We start from the raw sequence: 25,108 nt of genomic DNA on the forward strand, positions 1-25,108 counted from the left end.
TTATCAAGTGAACCAGGATAAAATACTTGTGTGCTTTTCTCTTCTCTCTATCTTTATCCGCTGCACCATCTATCTTAGAGAAACCGAAAAGATTTACTTTAAATCTTAAGGGGAAAGTTTTTATATTAAAAACGCTATTCAACCCCCCCCTTTCTAGTCGTTTTTCACACCTTCAACGACGAGCTACCGATTCAGAGATTAGCCGTGTGGAGATTGCGGGGAGCTCGATGGGCATATGAGGCTTTTAGTTTATATTCCTTTTGGAGTTTATTTTGTGATTATATTCGTTGATGTAAGGGTATTTATTATGATGGGTATTATGTATTCATTGGTTAGAGCATGTTTTGGAAAGTATTACAAAGTATTATGTTTCAAAAGAAAAAAAAATATACCTGCATTTTTATGATTTCGAAAGTTCATTAGCATGATTAATTTACTCTTGGATCACTAAGTAACCCTTGAAAATCGGGGCGTTACAGTACTCGCACCACTTTGTTTTATCCAACGCCACTCGGGGCGGGTCGGCCTCTTTCTCACCCTCCTCAACCGTGTGAGTTGCCTTGACCTCTCGAAGCAACCCCGTCAGATGTGCATTAAGGCTCTTACCTGACTCCTCTCGTCGGCGAGGATCAGCTTGATGCCACGGTCTGCGATGCTCAAAATTTTCTCTCTTAGGGTACAATGGCTCCTTCACAGCCTTTTCCTCTGTCCTCACCTTCCTGTCTCGCTTTCTGCTGCCCTCTCCCCTCTCCTTATTCTGCTTTTCTTCTGGCGAAGCGTCCCCTGGTTCGTCGTCTTTCTCCATTTTCGCGCGCCTTCGCTTGAAAGCATCATCTTCCTCGTCCAGGATGTAGGTGTTTGCTCGCGTCCGGATCTTTGCCATGGACCGAGCCGGCTTGCGGCTCAACTTTCTGTTCAGCTTCCCCGGCTGCAACCCGTTCTTGAAGGCACGCGCGCAGGCGTGCGGCTCTGACTCCTCAATTTTGACTGATGCTGCGATGAATCGTTTTACATACTGCTTCAGAGTCTCGCCCTCAGATTGGCGGACATTGTAGAGATCCGCAATTGTCACCTGCTTGGTTTTACTAGCGGAAAACTGGACGAGGAATTTTGATGAGAAGTCACGGAAATTAGTGATGGATCCTCGGGGTAGCGTGGTAAACCATGCCATGGCTGTGCCTTTGAACGTAGCTGGAAACATCCTGCACTTCATAGCGTCGGAAGTGGCACTGATCATCATTTTTGTGTTGAAATATAGCAGGTGCTCTTTGGGATCAGCTTTCCCGCTGTATGTCTCCACGACAGTATTCTTCATGTTATCTGGTATGACAACCTCCCTTACTGCCGCTGAGAATGGTTCGAATTCAGCCACGGCTTCCGCCTCGCGTTCCCCTTCATCCTGCTGCTCGGAACGGTAATACTCTAGCTATTCTTGCAAGAAATCATTCCGCTGTCGTATATCATCAACACTATGGATCAAACGCCTCCAGTCTTGGCCAGAAATCGGTGCCTGAGGTGCCGAATTCTCCTCTCCCGAAGCTTCGAGTGAGTGTGTTGGTGATCTCTGCTGCTCCGGTGGAGTCGGCGGAGAAGGTAACAGAGGCGTTGGAGAAGGAGGTGGAGGTGGTGGTGGTGGAGGAGGAGGAGTTAACTGATCGGTTTCTTCACGGCAAACTTGCTCTCGTCGTGGCCTGCCTCTCACGCGACGTGGAGGCGAACCGCGCCGCCGCTCCAGATCTTCGTCGCGTCGTCGACGACGTGTTTCCATCGATCCTGATTGGTGAACCGAAGAACTTCAAGCGAAAAACTGAAAACTGAAGAAATTCCCACAGGGAATCGAACTTCTCCAAATTCAATTGCAATCCACGTAGTCCGGGAATCAAAATCTACCGATCCCCACAGATGGCGCCAAAAGTTCCATCATGAACATTGAGATGAGGTATAGTCTCTAAGGTGCAAGGAACGTGATGTGAGATTCCTAGAGAGAATGAGAGCGTAACCGCCTAGAGAGAGAAAGTAACTGAATTTCCAACTTGTTATTTCTCAAATGAGCTAAGAGTCATTTACAATTGGTACTCCTCCCCTATTTATAGTTGGGGGAGTTGGGCCTAGCGCCTCTAAATCATCCTAATGGGCCAGCTGGGCCTCCGGGACAAAGGCCCAAGTCCCTGATGCGCTCCTCGCCTTAGGCCAGCGCCTCTGGGCGAGGGACCCTGGGGTCTCGCCCAGTCCATCTGTGATTTGTCTGCCAGGAAGGAAAGCACTATGTTGTTCCCCCACCACCTTCTCCAACATGGGTTTCATCCTATTAGCAATACATTTCGTAACTATCCTCATCACCACATTGCAAAGACTTATTGGGCGCATATCTTTTGGATGTTCAGGGACTTTCACCTTTGGAATAAGGCAAATAAAAGTTCTGTTAGCTTCTGTTGGATCCACCCCCTCATTTAAGACATCAAGTGCAAACTTTGTGACATCTCCTCTCACCAGATTCCAGTATCGTTGAAAAAATCATGGTGAGAAACCATCCGGTCCTGGATCTTTGGACGGATGCATCATGAACAAGGCTTGCTTAACCTCCGCAGCCGTGAACCTCTCCTCCAGAAATAGCTTTCCATCGTTGCTAAGAGTATGCTGAATGGTTGCGCACACTTCCTCAACATTAGAAGTTGGTGATGAGCTGAATAATTCCTAGAAGAATTTCCCCATAAGTTGACCCAGCTTTTCCTCGCCATACACCCACTCTCCATGTTCATCTTTCATTTTTTTCAGCCGGTTTACTTTCTGTCTCTGTGTGGCTTTTCTATGGAAAAAACGAGTATTTTTATCACCCTCTTTCAACCAAATCGCGCGTGAACGTTGTCTCCAGTAGACTTCTTCTTGCTTAAGTAATTCGGAGAGCTCCCTCTCCATACTCTTCCTCTTAGCCACATTCTCAGCTGATGGTTGCCACTTCTCTGCCTTTTTCAATTTTTCTATCAGCTCCTTAATGTTTTTTCCCAGCGTTCCATGCACTGTCTCATAACCCTGGATTCCCTGTTGTGTCGCTTGAATTTTTTCCCCACAGTTATCACCTTCATCCCTCCATGCCCAAGTCACCAACCTGTCAAACTCCTGGTCACTACACATATACTCATTAAATCTGAACAAGTGTGTTTTCTTCCGCTGTCCTTCCCCTCGTACTTTCTCAAGGCCAATACTGATCGGTGCATGGTCTGATTCATGCCTCGCACAGTGGACTACTGAAATACCTTCCCATACTGTTGTGAGCCTTTCATTTGCCAAGCAACGATCCAACCATTCCTGTATATTCTGGGAATCAAGCCTACCATTGTTCCAAGTAAACGGGTGCCCCCTGTAACCCATATCCTTCAGCCGACAATCCTCCACACACTGGCTAAAAGGCTCCAATTGAGAGAAGGATTTTGACAACCCTCCCAACTTTTCTTCATTTGATAAAATTGCATTAAAATCACCAAATACCATACAGGCCCCATTCTGAACTTCCGCATAGAGGTGTCGAAGAAGATCCCACGACTCCTCCCTTAATCTCTCCTCTGGATGACCATAATAGCCAGTAACGTACACATCCTCCTCACCTTCTTGACACAGTTTCATGGTTATGTGATGAAAAGACCAAGAAACTAGGTCCAACTGTACTCCCGTTGCCCAAAACATAGCTAAGCCTCCAGCCCTCGCTCTCCCTTCCCCCATGCAATCCCTCGTTACCATATTCTCCATATGAATCTTCCTACGAACTTTCTCCATCTCAACCACCTTCTTCTTAGTTTCCATTAGAAAAACGACCCCGGGAACTTCATTATTAACGAGTGTTGCGAGTGCTCGCTCTGCCTGTGGGGTCCCAAGCCCACGACAGTTCCAACTTAGTAGTTTCATTGCTTCTGGCCGTGCTGGAAATCCAGCACTGCCGATGCTAATTCAAATTTGTGTTCCCCCACCTTAAGTTGCTTACCACTGTTAAAAGTAGTATGAGCCTCCATCTCTTCCTCCTCTGTGCCACCCTTCCGTTTCGAGCCACCTACTGGTAAGGGCACCTCTGGATTGGAGTTGACACTCCTCGCCTTCGTTTTCCACTTCTTGTTCGCCGGTTTAGGGTCCACATCGTTGCCCCCTCCATGCTGGTTATTTGGTCCCCCAACCACATTCCCCGTCTCAGTACCCTCCGTTGCTGCAGGTAGTACCTGAGCATTCTCTTGGTGGGTCACTCCTACAGTAGTAATCACAGGGATCTGCTGACACACCCCACTAGTTTGACCCTTCTGCTTTGGACTATTTTGTTGTCCACTTTCCACCATCAGTTGTTTACCCCCATCCTTGCCTCCTTTGGTAACATCAGAGAGTCCCTCGACAGTGACAGTAGTCAGCGATCTTGTTATGATTTCTAAATCAGAGTGTACATTGACGTCCACCCTTTTACCTCCCCCTTCCGCTGACTCTCTCTTATCCTTAGCTTGTTGCAGAAATTCCTTCGTCAGACCCTTGTTACTGAGTTCTCCCTTAACCACAGACATAGTGAAGGGTTTACGAGAGGGAGCCCTCAACCATGGGCCATAGGGCAGTTCACTATAGTCCTCTGCATCATCATGGTCATCACATTCGTCGCAGACCCGTATTACATGGTCCAACTTGCCGCACCAGTAGCAAAAATCTCCCAGTCGTTCGTACTTAAAGTGAGCTGTTACAGGCTCCTTATGCGCCCTGGCCACCTTAGTGCATCTCTTCAGTGGTTTAGTAAGATCCACCCACACACGAACCCTCATGTACCCACCAATCCGCTGATCGTCTCTGCTATCCCACTTGACAAAGCCTCCCACTGTTGCACCAATTGACTTGGCCACTGGTTCCGTCCTCATATTAAAGGGTAGCCCAACCACCTGGATCCAGAAGCAAGATTTCGTGAGCCTTACTTCCTCCGGGCTTTCATCCATTTCCATCGGGGCAAACACCACCAGTCGTCGTTCGAAATTCCAAGGGGCCATCTCCAAAACACGGTCCCTATCTTCCTGCATGGTAAACCTGAAAGTATACAGATTCTTTGACACCTCAAGAGCCTCAACTCCCCCCTTACCACCCCATGCAGTAAGCATCGTGTCCTTGAAGGCTTTGGCATTGTGTGAGCCGCCAGGAAAAACCTTCCCTACTAGCCATACCTTCGTTGAATCATCCACCAAGTTAGTGCCCTCCGCCTCCTCAACACTGATGATCTCCTCCTCCTCCGCTGTCGGTGTAAACCGGCCTATCGCCGCCATGTGTATGGCGGGGACGTAGTAAAGCCAAAGACAACAAGAAACCAAAGTCACAAGTTACCAAAAAAGCAACCTCGTCAACGATCCGTGACGACCACAACACAAGAACCTATAAAACCTTGGCACGAGATCCAAGAGAACTTGGGGAAACCCCAAAAAATTTGAGGGAAGTCAAACCCTTACGCCGTCACGCTAGAACCCTCGCAGACGAGAGAAGGGAACAATAGCTAACCTTGTTATTGAAGCTCTCCTTATGAATCTTTTGCTTTCAAAAAACACAATAACCCCATTTTTAAGTTATAAAGCAGATTTCATTTTCATTGAGACGGGTTACTAAAAATATTAATAAACGGTATTCCTTCCATAATAATAGCAATAATAATACACGGTAGCAGGCATCTGATGCAAAGAAAAAAGCGGGTAAAATAAAAAAGGCAACGAGTGCGGCGAAAACAGAGGTAGGGAGACAGCGCACTACACGATCCCCACAAATCCAGAGTGTATCCATTTTCTCAAGTCAAAATAATTTCCAATTTTACCCAACTCAAATTTCCCTCCCTCCCTCTCTCTTATTTTCCGCAACATAATAATTGTAAGAAAAAATAGTAACATCGAATCGAATCTAATCGGTTACACACACCAACACTGAGTGAAAACAAGAAGCAAAAGAGGTGGTTCAATTCATGGGTGGGTACAGAACCGATGACGAGTACGATTACCTTTTCAAGCTGGTTCTGATCGGCGATTCTGGTGTCGGCAAGTCCAACTTGCTCTCCAGATTCACCAAGAACGAGTTCAATTTGGAGTCCAAATCCACTATCGGCGTTGAGTTCGCTACCAAGACCTTGAACGTTGATGCCAAGGTCGTTAAGGCTCAGATTTGGGACACTGCTGGTCAGGAAAGGTAAAATTGAACTCTGATTTACTTATTTTGATAGTTGATTAGAAGTTAGAAACCCTACTTGCTTTGCTGCTGTAAAAACAACACGACTCTATGTTTTCTCTGATCTTATTTCGATTTAGCTGTTTAAATTGCTTGATTACACTATATAATGTTATTTCTAAGTTTTTGTTACTTTTGCAAGGCCTATAGGGTTTTGTAGACATAAAAAAAAAGAAAATTTAGACTTGATGCTAGATGTTAATTATTGCAAATTATGATTGATAAAAGCACTTGGAAGTGCTTATCTGGAATCGGAACTTCCTTTTGGTTGGTCTCATGTAAACATTTTGGGGCACTAAAAGATTGAAGATAAAAGGTCTTAGGAAATACTTGGTTGGGAAATTTGGGCAGTATTTATATTTCTTTGAAGTATCGTTTCGTATGTTATTGCTAGAAAAACTGTGTGTTGGTAAAACTAAAAAACCCCATATCAGTGGTAAAGAGGAGGTGCACAAGTCTTGGCTTCCTTAAGGCTTTGGGACAAACCAATAAAATAGCTCACTCACCCACAACTAAACACTTGAATTGGGTTCGCCCATGAAAATATAATATGGCATCAGAGCCTAAAAAGCCTCACACCTGATGATTGTGTCCCATATTGATGGGTAAAGAAATCTAATTAAGTAAATATAAAAAAGAGGGTGTTAAAATCCCACAAAGTAACTCACTCTCTCACTAAAGACTTGTATAGGCCCACTCATGAAAATGTAACAGTACTGATACTGATCTTTTCTACATCATTACAATTGCACTTTTTCCATCTGTTATTCTGTCAGGCACTCAGGCTAAATCTATAAGATAGCCACCCTTTGCATGCATATATTAGAAAGGAAAAAAAATACAGACAGTTTTGAAGTGCTCAGTTGTCTTATCTAAAAATATGCAACTACTACTAGGATCTTCTGGATGAGCTAAATCTTATACTATTTTGGGGGTTGATTTGTGATTGTGAACAATATATTAGTACTCTAAAGCCTAACATACTATCTAGCAATTTCATTGTGTTGGTTTCTTTATGGAAATTGGATCTTGGTTATTGCATGGCAGTTGATAGTCATGGCTCGTGCTAATTTCAACTACCTGCTATCCCCTTTTCTTAGGGAAACTTCACCGAGTAGTGTCAGTTTTGTCACCCTTAATCCAGTTTCTTGGAATCCACAAATGAAGTAATTTTTTTTGACTTGCTTTATGACCTAAATTGTCTTCATGGGGATCTTATGATCCTGATAGAAACCAGCCCAAAGAGAAGATATAAACCAATATTATTGAAGATATAAAACTACAAAAATGCTGAGATATTTGAGAGACCCAGCTTCTCCCCAAGTCCCAATTCCCAGATGATCCAAAAGATGCTAATCCCTCTTAGCTCACTCTTATTTATAATACTGCCACACCTATACTTGAACTAACTCTCTCAACTGACTAAACTACTAACACCCTAACTAAATACTTCAACTAACTAAGAGAATTGATAACAAACTATTGGAGTACCTATGAGTACTCCGCCCCTGAACATTCACCTTGTCTTCAAGGTGAAGAATTGAATACAAGCTACAAAATTGAACAGCTATTCCAAAGATCTAATAGTGACAATTACAGTTTCCACCTGGATCTCATTGCTGAAAGCTTAAAGTACAAGTTACTGAGAAGGGGTAATATTTCCTTCCCTGGTTCGTTTGATCACCCATTTCTTGTAGCATTACAACAATGTGTCGATTCTGCATCAGAAATTGCTCATTTGGATCTTTGTTGTCGTTTAGAGAAAAAACAACAGTGTATTTGCATGCTCCCTGTACTCTCTTAGTTTGGGGTTGACCCAGTTGTTCATCAAGTGTTTGGAGTGAATATCCTCTGCATGCTGCTCTAACTAGACTCACCCATTTTTTGTTTGCTCCATGCCGACACGCACAGGACACCTGGCTTGTTGTCCTTTCTATTGAAGATTTTAGCTTTTGCCTTCTCCCAAAGCATATTACTATTCAAGAACAGAGAAGTAGTACATGTCTTAGTCGGTGGCTCCATCAAAAGAGAAACATCGACCACCTATGTCCTCGATGTGGAGTTCCGGAGGTGAGAGTGTCTTTCTCAAACTGCTTGGACCCTCAACCTTCAAGGGTGCAATCTGCTCGCTGCTCTTGCCCCTGTCAATACTGTCTTGACGTGGATTTTTGGCTACTTTAGCAGCTACAACCGCATCACAGTTGGGAGGTTCCGGTGTGGCCTGTTTGGTTGACCCATTCAACGTCGGCCACTCCTTGCTCAAGCACTTTTTCACCTTTGCTGACCCATTTTCATCCTTCTCTAATTCTACCCTAGAATTTTGCCATTCTTTCCTATGGTTGGCACTCAACCCTTTGCTTAGAAGGAAACTTTCCAGCATCAATTCCATCCTCGACTATTGAATGCGCTCCTCTGCTCCGTATCTCTGGTGGAGCCGGAGGTGGTTTGATCCTTGGATGCCCCGCTTGACACGCATGCCGCTCCTAATCAACCACTCCCTTGTTTTAGCGTGCAACTTCGTTTGTTGTGTCCGTTGAATTTTCCAAGATTCAGCCTAGCACGTCTTCTTGCAATCACAGTTACAAGATTGATCCTCTACATCTCTGAGGTTAAGTTTTTATCCGCCTCTGCTGCAGTCTCCAATTCCCCCCACTACGCTTCTGCGGCCTTCAATTCTCTCCTTTCTCGTTCCTTCTTTTGCCTTCTCTCATGGAGTTCTCTTATTCAATCTGTAATCCACTTTGAATCCCTCCTTTCTTGTTGTTCCTTCCATCTTCTCTCATCTTTTCTCTAATCTGCGAACTGCTTCTTCATTTCCCCAAGAAGGTCAATGATCTCCTTCTTGGCCTTTTGGTGGCCGTGAACTCATGAAATCCTCTCTTTTCTTGCCAGCCATCTCCTGGACGGTACCCGGTGCCCACAACATCTGGATTGGTTCTTTGGCACCAACAATAGAAACCAGCCCTACATTATTCTAGAGTCCCAATATCTCTCCCTAAGTCCCAGCTCCCAAATGGTCCAAAATCTGTTAATCCCTCTTAGCTCACTCTTATTTATAAGACTCCCACCCCTACACTTGACAAACTCGCTCAACTGACTAAACTACTAACACCCTTACTAAATCCATTAACTAAGAGAATTGCTAACAAACTATTGGAGTACCTATCAGATCCCCTTTGATTTATCTGTAAATCAATAAGGGTTTCTTTGTGGACGTTTTTGGACTGCATACTACTATTTTGAGCCTACATACTATAAAGAATTTTAACATCTCAACAACCTGAAGTGATTACAATGTACAAACTAATGGAAAAGGAATACATGGCCTTGTTAATAAATCAGTAGTTCTTAACAAATTGTCAATATATCAGTAGCTCTATGCACAACAGCCTAATAGGCTCTGAATCTCTACTAATCATGTAACCCCCCCTCCTCCCCCCCCCCCCCCACAGTGACTCATGCTTAATAGTTAATACAACATGTGCTTATATGGTTAGGACTCTACTGATTGCTTGTTTCATGTGTATTCTTCGAACATATTTATCTAAACAATGCACTTCATTGTTCCTAGATAAATAGGGAATGTTGTTAGAGAATTTGATGTAGACAAAAATGTTGGAGACGGATAAGTGTTGAGAACACCAGGCCGAGACGTGAATTAGATTCACTATCCTCAAGAGCTCGTTCATTTATGAAAACTTTCCAGAATTTAACAGCCCGACCTGAAGTTCAATCAGGTAGATGAACTAGGGTGTCGTAATTCACAACCCAGTGTGTGTGTATATCAGTGTAACTAATCGCGGATCGCGGCAAATCGCGGCGAGGCCAAAATCCGCTATGTCATATAGCGGATAGCGTCGCGGGCAAATAGCGGAAACCGCATAACGGTTAAAAAAAGTAAAACTTCATATAAAAAACAGCTTGTCACAAGCTATTATTTCAAATAAAAAACTGCTACATAATGAAAATGCATGAAATAACCATTCATAACATAAAAATATTAAAATATCCAAGGCAGTTCAAAATAACCAGTCATTGTAAACTCAACACAGTGAAAATAAAAACACAAAAGGTTCTACTCATTATCCCCTCCTTCCTCCTCCCCAAAATGATCATTATCTTCACCATCAGAGATAGAGATATATCCTGAAGCATCAACCTCTGAGTCCTCCAAATCAATATTCTCTATCTCTTCTTCATCCTCTTCAGCTACAACAATCTCTTTTCCTTTTGAAGAACCTTTCTTCTTCTTCTTCTTCTTCCTTGGACCTTCAGCACTTGAGCTCTTGTTTCTTTTTTTAGTTTTCTACCTAGTTGTAATTCCATCATCTCCAAGTCCAGAAGCATCCATTACAACATCCTAAGTATGGTCATCATCTGCAAAAACCCTCTCATTTCCAACATAATCTTCATTCGCATCCATCTTCCCAACTAGCCACTCATTGCACTCATCAGTGTCGGTCAGCGAGATAGGATCCACTAATCAAGCAATTTCCTAATTCAATGCTGGAATCTGCAGCCCAATAATCAAGCAATTTCCTAAAAAACGTTCAGGTTTCCCAGGAAATCCGTGATTTCCGCTTCCGTGTCCATCGCCGCGATTGCGTTTATCGCGGTGGCCGCGACGTCGTGGCGTAGCGATCGCGCCGGCCCTAATTTTCGCTTCGTTAACACTGGTGTATATATATATATAACTGAAGAAGAGAGAAGGAAGGTATTTCTCTTATGGATCATGGAGTCTAAAGTGAGACTCAATATTGGGCAAGGTCCTTTAATTACAAGGTTTGGATGGTAGGGAGTTAATATGGACGGTGGACTGATGAAGATGGATGGTACAACTTTGAACGGTGATCACATTTTAATTTTATAACAAGAAACATGTAAGGCTCAAAAGTTCAAGATTGAAGTGGCAAAAAGCCCGTAAAATCCAAACTTCAAGCATGTCGGGCGGGGGTCAAATTGGACGATTTGGATTAGATCTGGCAAATCTATGCCCAAACTCATGCGTGCAAGGCTGCAAGCCCAATCCTTTTACTGGCCTCTTTACCACCTCCAAGATGAATTTAGTATATAAACCATAACTAGGTCATTGACAAAGGCGATGTGTGATTTCAAAACTTTTGAAATACGACACAAATTATGGCATATATGTATGGAACTGCCAAAACCTAGTTGCGTTAACTCAATAATTGATAGGACTGATAGGAGGTTTATAATCTGAATCCCCAAGTACATTAAGTGATTATCACTTAAAAAGGGACAATAAAGAAAAAGATAATTGGTTGCCCGCTTGGGTCTAATGATATGCTGGCACAACTACTCAATGACAGTCTTTAACTGAAACATTTTTCATGCAGAATATGTTTTGCTCTGGTTATAATTTTTGAAGAAGCATATTCTCTAAAATTGGTGATTGGAGTAGTCTTTTTTTAAATGGCATTAGGTGTTTTCATCTTAACAAACACAATTTTAACAACTCAATCATGTAACAAGTTGTAAACTGGCATTTCTTTGAGGTATTATTCTTTGCACAGCTGAGACTGGGCCTTAACTTCTAATTTCAGATCATTTTACAAGGTTAGTTCCTTAACATCTTAGAAGGCTATAGAGGTTAACTTGAAGTTGCAATTTATGTTATGCCTCTTATCACCTTTTGGATTTTTTCTTCAAATTTATTGTTTTCAGCACACATGTGCATGCAACCATGTAGAATTGAAAATGTGTCGAAGGAATATATATATATGTGCATAACATTATATTCACTTCAATGGACATCAGTACAATTGGCTTTGAATAAACTTTGGATCTTGCAAACCAATACGTAGGCGGTGTTTAACTGTTTGTTTATATGGTTAAGATAGTACGTTGCAGGTGATCACTTGTTTTGCATGTTAATATTTAATATTAATCTTTATCTATAATTGTGCCAAAATAATTTACTGATTAGATATGTGGTGGAAAGTTATTTAGAGTCTGTTTGTAAAATCTTTGGTTTATTAACGTAGCAAGAGCGTGGGTTTTCAGTTGAAGTGCCTCGCAAAGAGGGATTGTTAAGAAACAAATGGGCTCTAACTGACTCTATCTTATTAATCTGAGTTCCTGATTAGTTTGAATAAGCCTTCTACAAATAATGATTGTCGCTTTAAAAATGGAACGAAGAACAAAATGGTTATAGCTTGACATATGCATCTGATGATATCAGTGTTATGAAATAGCGGTTATAACGGGTTATAACGGCGCTAAAACGGCATAGCGCCGTTATAACGTAGCGGAAAACAGGGCCGGCGCGATCGCTACGCCGCGACAAACGCAATCGCGGCCGCAAACGCCATAGCGGCGATGGACACGGAAGCGGAAATCGTGGATTTCCTGGGAAACCTGAATGTTTTTTAGGAAATTGCTTGATTATTGGGCTGCTGATTCCAGCATTGAATTAGGAAATTGCTTGATTAGTGGATCCTATCTCACTGACCGACACTGATGAGTGCAATAGTGGCTGGTTGGGAAGATGGATGCGAATAAAGATTATGTTGGAAATGAGAGGGTTTTTGGCTTTTTGCAGATGATGACCTTACTTAGGATGTTGTAATGGATGCTTCTGGACTTTGAGATGATGAAATTACAACTAGGCAGAAAACTAAAAAAAGAAACAAGAGCTCAAGTGCTGAAGGTCCAAGGAAGAAGAAGAAAGGTTATTCAAAAGGAAAAGAGATTGTTGTAGCTGAAGAGGATGAAGAAGAGATAGAGAATATTGATTTGGAGGACTCAGAGGTTGATGCTTCAGGATATATCTCTATCTCTGATGGTGAAGATAATGATCATTTTAAGGAGAAGGAAGGAGGGGATAATGAGTAGAACCTTTTGTGTTTTTATTTTCACTGTGTTGAGTTTACAATGACTGGTTATTTTGAACTGCCTTGAATATTTTAATATTTTTATGTTATGAATGGTTATTTCATGCATTTCATTACATGTCTTGTTTTTATTTTTATGTAGCAGTTTTTTATTTGAAATAATACTTGGTGACAAGCTGTTTTTTAGATAAAGTTTTACTTATTTTAACCGCTATGCAGTTTCCGCTATTTGCCCGCGATGCTATCTACTATATGACATAGCGGATTTTGGACTCATCGCGATTTGTCGCGATCCGCGATTAATTACACTGGATGATATACTCTCACATCTACCCAATGATAGTGTTCCAGGGAAATTTTGTTTCAAGCAAAATATGTTCTGCGGTGGTTGTTTTAATCTGAAGAACTATAGCATACTCTTGTTGGTGATAAGAGTTCATAAGAATATTCCAAATGGAATTATTTATCGAAACTGAGTTGGTGCATGCGTTTCTGTTGAAATCTACAAGAGAACATTTAGTTATATTATTAGAAATGGGTAGAGAAGTTTTTTTATTTCTTGTTTTTTTCTGTACCAGCTACTGCATCAACTTGCTTGAATTGTGTGTTTTTGTGATAGGTACCGTGCCATTACTAGTGCTTACTACCGAGGAGCTGTTGGTGCCTTACTTGTCTATGATGTAACGCGCCGAGCTACATTTGAGAATGCTGCAAGGTGGTTGAAAGAGTTGAGAGATCACACAGACCCCAACATTGTGGTCATGCTTATTGGAAATAAGTCGGATCTTCGACACCTTGTTGCTGTCCCAACAGAAGATGGAAAATCTTTTGCCGAGAGGGAGTCACTCTACTTCATGGAGACTTCTGCTTTGGAAGCAACCAATGTTGAAAATGCATTCACTGAGGTTCTTACTCAGATATATCGCATAGTGAGCAAGAGAGCAGTTGAAGCTGGCGACAGTGGCAGTTCCTCAGGACTCCCATCCAAAGGACAGACAATAAACGTGAAAGAGGATTCTTCAGTTTTGAAGAGATTTGGATGCTGCTCAACCTAGATTCTTCCTCCATGGTGGTTGGTTTCTATAGCCTGTGTCATTCTGTAAATGCCTACACACGTGAATGGTGATATCATCTTGTACAATAAGGCTAGTCTTACAAATTGTTTTGGATGATGTTAACATACAAACATCATCCATGCAGGATTTATGTTTCGTAAAAGGGTCTTTTTAAAATCGTATTTGTGACAAATAGAACTACCCAAGTTCACATAGTTCAAGTTTTATTTGCAGGATTTTGCTATTTGTCTTGCTCCAATTATGGTGCAGCTAATTACAGTTTCAATCTGTTTTAGAATCAAAGGATTGAAACCCTTGTGTTTTAATTTTATGTAAGTGCTTACAGTATAAGTTTGGATTCTCTTTCAATCTTTCAGTGTGGCATGTTTTAGAATCACTTATAATTAGAAGCTACCAGCAGAATCATGTAGCGGATTATGCGTAAATCGGAAAAATGATGCCTGCTTAACAACGTTCTTCAGAACTAATCTTGCCCAAACATGCAAGTAGGAGGGGGGAGGGGGTATAAAAGGAATCGAGTTTCTGGATGCTACTTAGAACTGGAGAGAATTCATTCTATGACGGAGAAGCTTCATGGAGATCTATGTTTCGCAGCTGAAATTGATCCCTAAACTAGTGCATACAAACCAGTGTTATCAGACTCGGACCGGTAATCGACTCGGTCGAGGCACTGGGTCTATGAGTCAATGGTTCAACAACTGGGTCACTGGTTGAACCGTTTGACTCGATTGACAATATAAAATTTGTTATCCCTTCACCTAATCTTCACTTTCATAAATTAATAATAATATATTATATACTATTAGAAAAATTATTAATTTTATTTTCCTAAATTAATGACTATTTAAATTTAATTCCATTCAACCACCGTAGTTTTTAAAACTTTATATTAATATGCTAATTTGAATAATATTTAATGAGAATTTTTTTTTTTAATCCTTCTACGGTTGGGTACTTGGGCCATTCAGCCCAACACCACTAACATTGTAATCTAATTTAACACAAACTTAAGTTTGTCTAAAAAAAAACAATAACCCTAAGTTAAGCACACACAAGTGGAGAGGATATGCACTGTGCAACCGCCGCACACAAAGAAAAATAAAAAAGACAGAGGATAGGAAGGAAAAGAAACAGAGGTGAGATGAGAAACAACCGCACGCATATAGCTTTTCTTTTCTCCAAGTCCTTTCTCTTCTAAAATCATCCCACATGCCCATATGAGAAACAGATCCAAGTGCAAGAAGAAAGGGTTATAAACAAAATAAGAAATTAGATGGATCCTAGATTTGGAGAGAATCGCGTCACTGTGACGGAGAAGCAACTCAGAGCAGCATCAATGGGATCCGCGTCTGATTGCTGAAATCGGTTCCAAAATAGAACATCCAAACATCAATTTTTGCTGAAGATCCACGTTTTCTCATCAATTTTTGCTGTCACCGTCGTTCCTCTCCTTCAAATCCTCGTCACGTTTGTTTTGTTTTAGAATTTGAGTTTTCAGTTTTTTTTTTAAATAGCGAACCGGTCCAACCGTAAGAACCGAGTCACCGATTTTTTGACTGAACCGACCGGTTTTTTCCGGTTCGCAACGAGTGGATTGCATGGCCGATCCGATGCTCGGCTCGAACCGGCTTAGGGTTCGGTTCCCGGCTCAACCGGTCGAACCGGCCGGTTCGAGCCGAGTTTTATAACACTGATACAAACATCCATATTTCTTGGAGAACCACGTTTGTTGTCCCAACCAGACAAGACCGGTCCTACACTAAATGAGGTCTAAAGCAAACTTTAATGTGAGTTGTTTTACCTAAAAAAAATATGGTTTCATTTAGTGTACATAAGAAAATCCTTGTGTAAAGTTGCACCACCCTAGATTTACCTGTTATAATAGGTTATTTTCTAGGTAAATATTTTTTTAATTTATTTTAACTAATTATCTAACCCTGATTTAAACCCCCACCACTATTAAAAAAAAAAACCCCACCACCACCACCTCAACCTCAACGCCATCCGCCACCACCAGATTTTCTCATATTCCTCAACAATCACCACCACCTTCCACCGAAGCCTCATCCAATAGCACCACCATAACCACTTTTTCCTCTTCCTTTCCCCTAATTTTTGTGCTAACATACAGAGAGGGAAGCAACAAAAAATCAATCAACAACAAAAACCTGGAAAATCAAAATCCATACAAAACAACCTGAATTATTGATCAACCAAAATTTTCATCTCCTGTGATCTTCATCTCTCTCCTTTTACACAGCACCATCACCCCACCACCATCCCACCACCACACCACCTCAACCACTACCTTCTTCAACTGACTTGTTCATCATGCCCTCCTTTCTCATGTCCTGCTCATCAGAAAAAGGAGCAAAGGGAGTGCCAAAGAGTGAATACAGAGGGAAGAGTGAGAGGAAGAAAGAAGAACAGAGAGAGACGGGAAAGAAGTGAACAAACCCATATGGAACTCGCCGCTCCCGACACCGCTTCAGGATGTCATGCCCTTCTCTTCCCCTTCCTTTACCCCAATCCCTTCTCTTCCACCACCCAAAGGAAGGGGAAGAAGTGAAAATTGAAACCCTAACCCCCAAATCATGAGACCCAAAACCAAATCGCAACCCTCAAGTCTCGATTCAATCTCGCTTTGTTGTTTGTGATGTCTGAGAGCCACCTGAAGGTATGAAAAACGGTAGAAAGGGGGGGTTTGAATAACGTTTTCAGTATAAAGCTTCCACCTTAAAGATTTTGACAAATCTTTCGAGAACTTAAGTGCTAAAGATAAGAGATAGAAAAGCACACAAGGATTTTATCCTGGTTCACTTGATAAATCACTCAAGCTACTCCAGTCCACCCGTTAAGGTGATTTCTTCCTTCTTAGAATGAAGGCAATCCACTAATCAGGTAAGAGTTACAACTGCACTTGAAACCTACAAGTGACTAACAATTACACTGACTTAGCTCACACTAAGATTCACTCTCTTAGTCTTCTCTAGGATCCGATCAACCTTGATCTCCTAAAGGAACTAAACAAACTGTTTATCAAAGAATTGTTTACAAGAGATTTGCTTCTAAAAAGCTAATAGTAAACTCAATGAATTTCAGATGAAAGAAAGCTTAGAAGAATTTGAATTTATCTTGTGCGTATGTGAATGCTTCTAGCCGCTTCTTTCAGTCTTTAGTCTCTTTATATACTCCAAGGATTAGGGTTGAGCGTTGCATGGAAAATGCTACCGTTGGAGGGCAGTTCTGGAAAATCCAGCTTCTGCTATGTCTGAGACTGTTAGGTAGGTCGTCAGGAAGGTACAGTTGCTTTTGTACTTGGATAGCGACTTGACCTTTAAACCTAGGAGACTTCTGATCAGGGGAATGCTTCATATTGGAACTTGTGAAGCCGGTTGATCAGAGTCAGAGGGAAAGCCCAGATCCTCTGACCATTGTTTCTTCTGATTCTGAACTCAGAGGGAAGTACATGGTCTTCAGAGTATCTTGCTTCTGGACATCAGAATTTCACTAATCAGCTTCTGGATCTTCAGAGTCTTCTACACCATCAGAATATCTGAGCCTTCAGTGTTTCTTGGTTATCAGACTTTCTGGATCTTCAGAACTTCTAGTGACTGAGTCCACATCAGAGTTTGTATAACTTCAGAACTTTTGAAGCTTTTCCACTGTTCATACTGAACATGGTGAATGCGAAAGCGTTGCTTGGGTCGCTCTTTAACACAGTGCTTCTGATTTGTGTGAGATTGAGTTGAGGTCAGAGCCTGTAAATAGCACACTCAGAAAAACACGTTAGAGTACCACAATTGTTCATATCAAAAGGTTAACTTGTAATCATCAAAACATAGAGTTGTATTACTAGATCAAAACTTGATCTTACAATCTCCCCCTTTTTGATGATGACAAAACTAAGATTTTTGATGAACAATTCTTAAACATTAAACTAAATTCACTCAGAGTTTAGAGATATAGAATAAGACTTATCCTGATGTGAATGGTTTATCTTGCTCATTCTGAATTCAAGTCACTGCTTGATTCTGAGCTTAGCTCCCCCTGAATCTAATACTTGATGAAAACATTAGTAAAGTCTAGATTCTGAGCTAAATGATATAAGAGTTCAGAGTGAAAAACTTATGACATAGATGAAAATAGAGTAATCAGAGCGCATAAGTAATCAGAGTCACGGACAAGGTATCAGAGTCTTGGGTATCAGAGTCAAATTAGAATCACTTCAGAAGAAGTGAAATGTATTCCTTGTATTTGCCCAGTGACACATCTATGGTCATAAAGGTGGAACTCTTAAATTCTCCAAAAGAAAAATAAATCACACTAACACATCTTACACATCAAAAACTAGGTTTACTCCCCCTTTTTGTCATAAGCAAAAAGCTTGGGGTGTGAAAAACTTAGCTTGAAGTACAAGGTACTCCCCCTTAGAGAAGGTCTAAGTTTAAAGAAAATGAAAACGATGCATGAATCAGAGTTAGGCGAAATAAATAGAAGAGTTAATGCAAGATAAGAACGTTTACCACCGGCCAAGGGAGTAAAGAGGAGGGTCAGTTACCAAGAACTTAACCTCGAGAAACTGAAGGAGCATTAACTTTCAGAGAGAAAGTGAAGCCTATATAAAGAGTTGGAGAGAGAGGTAAGCTTCACAACTCGAGCAATTTTCAGAAAAAAAAAATGGCATCATACATCGTAGCACTAGAAGAGCTGAGGAAGAAGGCCTTTGAGGAGGACTTGTTCCTGAACATTAGGCATCCAGAGGGTACACAGACCATCTCAGAGCTAACGCGGACACTGCTGGAGGAGGACCTACGTCCAGAGTTGAAGAGAGACCTGAGGGAATTTCTTGCCTTCGTGGAGGAGGTGCAAGAACTCAGCCAGCTTGAACTCAAGCTGCTGGAAGAAAAAGAGATTTTTGAAGAGAAGCTCAAGACTGCAGAAGAGATTCTGGAGAAGGATGAGCTAAAAGACAGGCTCAACAACATCCAGTATGCACTGGAGCGTCTGGAGAAGGATAGGTCAGAGCAGCGCCAGGAGTGCAGAAGAATGAGGAGGGATCCTCCATTCTAGACTTTAGGAAAAGAATGTATGATGTAAACATAAAGAGATTATGAATAAAAAGATTTTTGAAAGCATATGTGACAAATATATATATATATAGATATGCATAGATAATCACAAACGAACAAAGTAGAATAAATATATAAAAAGAAACAGAAGTTAACAAAATAAAACAAAGTTAAAGAAAAAGAAAAGCGAAGAGATCCTAAAACTAGGGTTTATCAGATCGACGCAGAAGTTCCATCATCATGTGCTTCATTTCAAGTAGCATGGATTCATGAGTGTCAAGACGCTGTTCCATGATGTCGAGTCTGGACGAGCTTGACTGAGTAGAACTGGAAGGAACATTCTGAGCAGCTTGAGGAGCTGGAATGGAAGCAGAAGCAGCAGGAGTAAACACTACTGGTGCAAGTGCTTGGCATCTAAGGGCTTCAGCCTCAGCTTCAAGTCGTTCTGCCTCTAATCTGGCTTGTTCAGCTTGAGCTGCTGCTTGACGTGCAGCTTCTTCTGCTTGTTCTTGTTTTCTCTTAGCTTCTTCAATAGCTTCAAGTAGCTTATGTCTCTGTTCTTGTTCATGAAGAGCCACCCTTCTAGCAAACCTTTGCTTTGCAGCCTCGATCCTCTGACTTCCTTCTGCATGCAGGAGCTGCATCATAACTGGAACTTGAGCCACTAGCCAAGTGCCCAGATTGTTCCACTCTTCAGCCGCATGATCAGCATTCTCGCTTAGGTCAGTTTGACCTTGCACATTGCGTAGCATCAAAGAGGCTTCATGATAGAAAATATTGATGCACTCAGAGAGAGATGTGGGTCGGAGGTGAGTGTAAGGAATTATAGAGAGGTTGGTTTCAGGAGAGGCTGGGTGATTGCTGCTGTGAGCTTCAGAGGCACCTTGTGGAGAGCCAATGTTAAACATTTGAGCATTTGGTTCAGAGGTTCCAAGGTGAGGTTCTGAAGTTTCAACCAGAGGATGGGGTGATCTAACTGAGGATTGGTTAGACACAGATTGTTCTGGTTCAGGTTCTGGTTGAATAGGCTCTAGTTGGTCAGGGGCAGGGTGAGCTTGTTGAGCCAAAGGGTCTGCCTCATGTAAAGGATTGGCCAAGATAGGTTCATCTGGGTCAACTAGACGTTCAGGTCTAGGGCCAGGATATCTCCTAGGGCTTGGACAAGTGAGATAATATTCTTCTAAGGTAGACACCTTTTCTTTCCTTACTTCCATGAATTTTCGAAGGGATTCAGAGTTGTTGGAAGGAGAAGAATCAGCAACATTTGTTGGGAAGGATACGGGTGTAAGGGCTGTGGAAGAGTCTATATCCGTGGTTCTGAGAGCCAGAAGTTCTGATGCTCTTGGAACAGAGTGATCAGAAGTTCTGGGTCCAGGTTCTGTTTGGGTAGGCTCTGGTTGCTCATGAATGATGGGTTCAGAAGTTAATGGGTTGTACGGGATGGTAATGGGAGAGGTTGGTTCTTCTGTCCTAGAGGGTTGGTTCTGGAGCAAATTCCAGAGAGGTGCTTCAGTAGGAGAAGGTTGAAAAAATGAAGACCTTGGGGAATGTGGTGGAGAGGTGGTTTGTGCAGCTGGTTGGGACTCAGGAATAGGAGTGAGGGGATTTGAAGATTGTTTGAGCAGGGCTGATATGGGGAGTGCATCAAATAAATTCAAATCATCATCAGAAGCAACTACAGACTTACTTGAATGTGCTGATGATCTTGTCACTCTGGCAGGAGTTTCAATCCTTCTGATCACTTCAGCAGCTGGTTCCACCCGAGTAGGCTTCACCACAATTCTGACCTGCTTCTTCTTCTTCTTAGGAGGACCATCCTCATTATCACCATCATCACCATCATCACCATCATCGGGCTTGCTAGTTTCATCATGCTTTCTCTTGGATTGACCAGCCTTCTTCTTTTTGATCAGAGGGACATCTGATTCCTCAGAAGATTCTTCTAGGATCATCTTCCTCTGAGCTTTCTTCTTGATAGGAGAAGGAAACTCTGGAGCTGGCGGCAGTCTGCTGAAAAATTCATCGAGATCAATTTCAAAGCCTTGAGCCCTTAGGTCTTCAACATAGCACCTAATGGCTTCAGGATTGTCAGCCTGTGTCCACAGAGGGTAGTCATTCAGAGGCACCCTTCTACTTCTGATCTCAGAAGATGTGTCTTCATGGGCAGGAGCAATCTTCTTCTTGACTAGTCCCATTTTCTTTAGAGAATTTGCAGTGAAGACATCACTGACAATGGTGGTCAGATCCTCTGTGCATCCAGCATTTACCAGATCTTGAATGAGGCCACTTTCAATGAAGAGATCAGACAACAGTCTCCCAAAGGGAATATACTTGATTGCTGACTTGATGGAGGCAGTGGTACGAGACTTCCGGATACACTCCTTCAAGTAGGAGAACAGGAAGTAGGGAAGGCAGATCTTCTTCTTGTCTTGGATGAAGAACAACATCGCCTTCTGGTTGAAGTTGATGTAGTCTGGGGAACTGCCCTTTGGTCTCTGGTTTATGCAGTGGAGCAAAATCTTGTGCCAGATCCTGAGCTTGGGATGAAGGTCCATCACTTTGTAATTCGTCTTGCCCGGTTTGTAATTGGTGTACAGGGCCTTGTTGGTCTCATCCTTCGTCTTGGGTTTCAGCTTCGATTCCGTGAATTGGAAACGATACCCAAAAGCAGTTTCTGCACCCAGCAGGTTCACGAAAGACTTCTCTGTAATGATGATCTTTCTTCCAAGAATGTGAGATACCACCTGAGTATCATCGCAGTCGGCGTGCTTCCAGAATTCCTTGATCAGTTTATCATACACCGGTCCTCGAAGCCTGTTGAAGTAATTTCCCCAACCTTGAACTTGGACTTCAGGACGAAGATCATACCCATTTGTAGCAAGGTTGTCGAGGTCGAATCTCCATTCTGCCAGTACTTGAAGTTCCTCAGGAGCATAAACGCAGTGAACGGCACAGCCCCGTTCTGCAATTGGAATAATCTGCTCTTGAGCTTGACCTTGATCTTGAGTCGGATTCTCAGGGCCCCTTTGACCCGTTGCTAGATCAACTACCATATGAGGGAACTGGGTTGCATCTGCAGTAGCTCTTCTGGTTTGACTCACCATTTTTGAAGCGGTTGAAGGTTTAGGTAGAAGATGAAGGTTGAAAGATGAAGAGAGATCGAGAGAGAAATCGAGGAAAAGCGGTTTTTGAAATAGCAAGAGAGAGAGAGTAAAAACCGAAAGTGAAGGAGATCGTGTGTGCATAGTGGGTTTTGACAAATAACCGTTGTTGATTCAAAAAGCAATTTAAAATCAACGGTTGAAAATTAAAGATAGATAGTAACAGTAAATACACATATCACACACAGGAGAGAAGCACATCTACACGCAATCATGACAGGCTGTCACACGGGCACAAGGAACTATGCATCAGAAATACTGACACACGTGTTGCTGTCTCAGCTTCAGAGTCAGTACCAATGGGTACACACACTCTGATTGAGTTACCTTCTGGACTAGACATCTTCTGATCAAGAAGTATCATAGTCAGAGGTTCTGATCCATCTTCACTCTGGACAAAAGTCCATGTTCAGATTTTTCAGAATAAAATTAAATCTATCCTCTGCTAAGGGCTTTGTAAAGATATTTGCCCATTGATGGTCAGTATCAACAAACTTCAGAAGAAGTACGCCCTTCTGTACATAATCTCTAATAAAGTGATACTTTACCTCAATGTGCTTTGCCCTTGAATGCAAGATAGGATTCTTACTCAATGAGATTGCAGCAGTGTTATCACAATAGATTGGGATATTGCTCTCAAGGATCTGATAATCCTCCAGCTGATGTTTCATCCAGAGCATCTGAGTGCTGCATATTGCTGCTGAGATATATTCTGCCTCTGCAGTTGATAGTGCAATGGTTGATTGCCTCTTGCTTGCCCATGAGACTAGATTGCTTCCCAGAAATTGACAATTTCCAGAAGTACTTTTTCTCTCTGTTCTATCTCCAGCATAATCAGCATCACAATAACCTGAAAGCTTATACTCTGATGTTTTCTTATACATCAAGCCAAGGTTAGTGGTGCCTTTCAGATACCTTAGGATCCTCTTAACAGCAGTTAAGTGGGTTTCCCTTGGATCTGATTGGAAACGAGCACATAAATGAACACTAAATAGTATGTCTGGCCTAGATGCAGTTAAGTATAGAAGTGAACCTATCATGCCACGATAGAGCTTCTGACATACTTTACCACTTTTATCTTCTTTCTCCAGAATGCATGTAGGATGCATTGGAGTCTTGGCCACTGTAGATTCCAGCATATTGAACTTCTTCATAAGTTCTTTAGTGTATTTGCTCTGATGGATATATGTTCCTTCTGGTGTTTGATCAACTTGTATTCCCAGAAAGTACTTTAATTCTCCCATCATACTCATCTCAAATTCAGCCTGCATCATCTCAGAAAATTCTTTGCATAGAGATTGATTAGCAGAACCAAATATAATATCATCAACATAAATTTGCACAATTAAGATATCATCTTTATAAGTCTTGCAAAAAAGAGTTGTATCTACTTTACCCCTTACAAACTCATTCTCCAGAAGGAATGAGCTGAGTCTCTCATACCATGCTCTGGGAGCTTGCTTCAGACCATAGAGTGATTTCTTCAATTTGAACACATGGTCTGGCTTCTTCTCATCTTCAAAACCTGGGGGTTGATGAACATAGACTTCCTCTGAAATATAACCATTTAGGAAGGCACTCTTCACGTCCATCTGATGTAGAACTATGTTGTGATTCACTGAAAAAGAGATCAACAGTCTGATTGCCTCCAGTCTTGCTACTGGAGCAAATGTTTCAGTGTAGTCTATTCCTTCCTGCTGGCTGTAGCCTTGAGCAACTAGCCTTGCCTTGTTTCTGACTACATCTCCTTTCTCATTCAGCTTGTTTCTGAATACCCATTTTGTTCCAATTACATGGACACTCTCAGGCTTCTTCACTAAGCTCCAAACATCGTTCTTGGAGAATTGATTCAATTCTTCTTCCATAGCCAGAATCCAATCCTTGTCCTGAAGAGCTTCATCTATGGAATTGGGTTCAATTAAGGACACCAATCCTTTCAGACTGAGCAAGGTCTCTTCAGAGGGTCTGAAGGCTGATCTGGTTCTGACTGGTTCGTCTTTGTTGCCCAGAACCAATTCCTTAGGGTGAGCTGCAGTGATTCTGCTCTTCTTCAGAGTTTGTGAGTTAGAGGGACCAGCTTCTTCCTCTGGTTCATCTTCCTCTGGCTCAGCTTCCTCTGGAGCTTTGCCTTTGTCAGAAACATTAATGCTTAAATCTGCAAACTTCTCAACTAGCTTTGACTGGTCAGAGTCAAGCTTATCGTCAAATCTAACATGAATAGATTCTTCAATAGTCTTAGCATCAGTATTATAAAATCTAAAACCTTTAGATCTCTCAGAATAACCAAGTAATAGACACTTAGAAGACTTAGCATCAAATTTATGCAATCTATCCTTAGTATTGAGAACATAACAAACACAGCCAAAAGGATGAAAATAAGAAATGTTGGGTTTTATGTTCTTCCACAATTCATAAGGAGTCTTATTCAGAATTGGTCTCACAGAGATTCTGTTCTGAATGTAACATGCTGTATTTACTGCCTCTGCCCAAAAGTGCTTAGCCATGCCAGTTTCTTGGAGCATGGTTCTAGCCATCTCCTGAAGAGTTCTGTTCTTCCTCTCAACAACACCATTTTGTTGAGGAGTTCTGGGACAAGAGAAATCATGTGCAATTCCATAGGAATCAAACAGACTCTCAAACTTGTCATTCTCAAACTCTCCACCATGGTCACTTCTGACACGCACAATCCTACAAGCCTTCTCGGCACTTCACATTCTGAGCCTCCAACTCAG

General features: G+C 41.9%; 2 protein-coding genes across 2 annotated transcripts; one reads left to right on the forward strand and one right to left on the reverse strand.

Annotated features, from left to right (window-relative positions):
- Positions 1-433: 433 nt before the first annotated feature.
- LOC130744102 (uncharacterized) lies at positions 434-1,315 on the reverse strand. Its single transcript, XM_057596294.1, has one exon. It carries the CDS (start codon positions 1,313-1,315, stop codon positions 434-436), a length of 882 nt encoding a protein of 293 aa, XP_057452277.1.
- Positions 1,316-5,673: 4,358 nt separating this feature from the next.
- Positions 5,674-14,493, forward strand: LOC130742450 (ras-related protein Rab11D). Its single transcript, XM_057594557.1, has 2 exons — positions 5,674-6,174; positions 13,687-14,493. The coding sequence occupies exons 1-2, from the start codon at positions 5,954-5,956 to the stop codon at positions 14,120-14,122; spliced, it is 657 nt and encodes a 218-aa protein (XP_057450540.1). The 5' UTR covers positions 5,674-5,953; the 3' UTR covers positions 14,123-14,493.
- Positions 14,494-25,108: the final 10,615 nt, after the last annotated feature.

The sequence above is a fragment of the Lotus japonicus genome, chromosome 3, assembly GCF_012489685.1.
Source record: "Lotus japonicus ecotype B-129 chromosome 3, LjGifu_v1.2".
Taxonomy (NCBI): Eukaryota; Viridiplantae; Streptophyta; class Magnoliopsida; order Fabales; family Fabaceae; genus Lotus; species Lotus japonicus.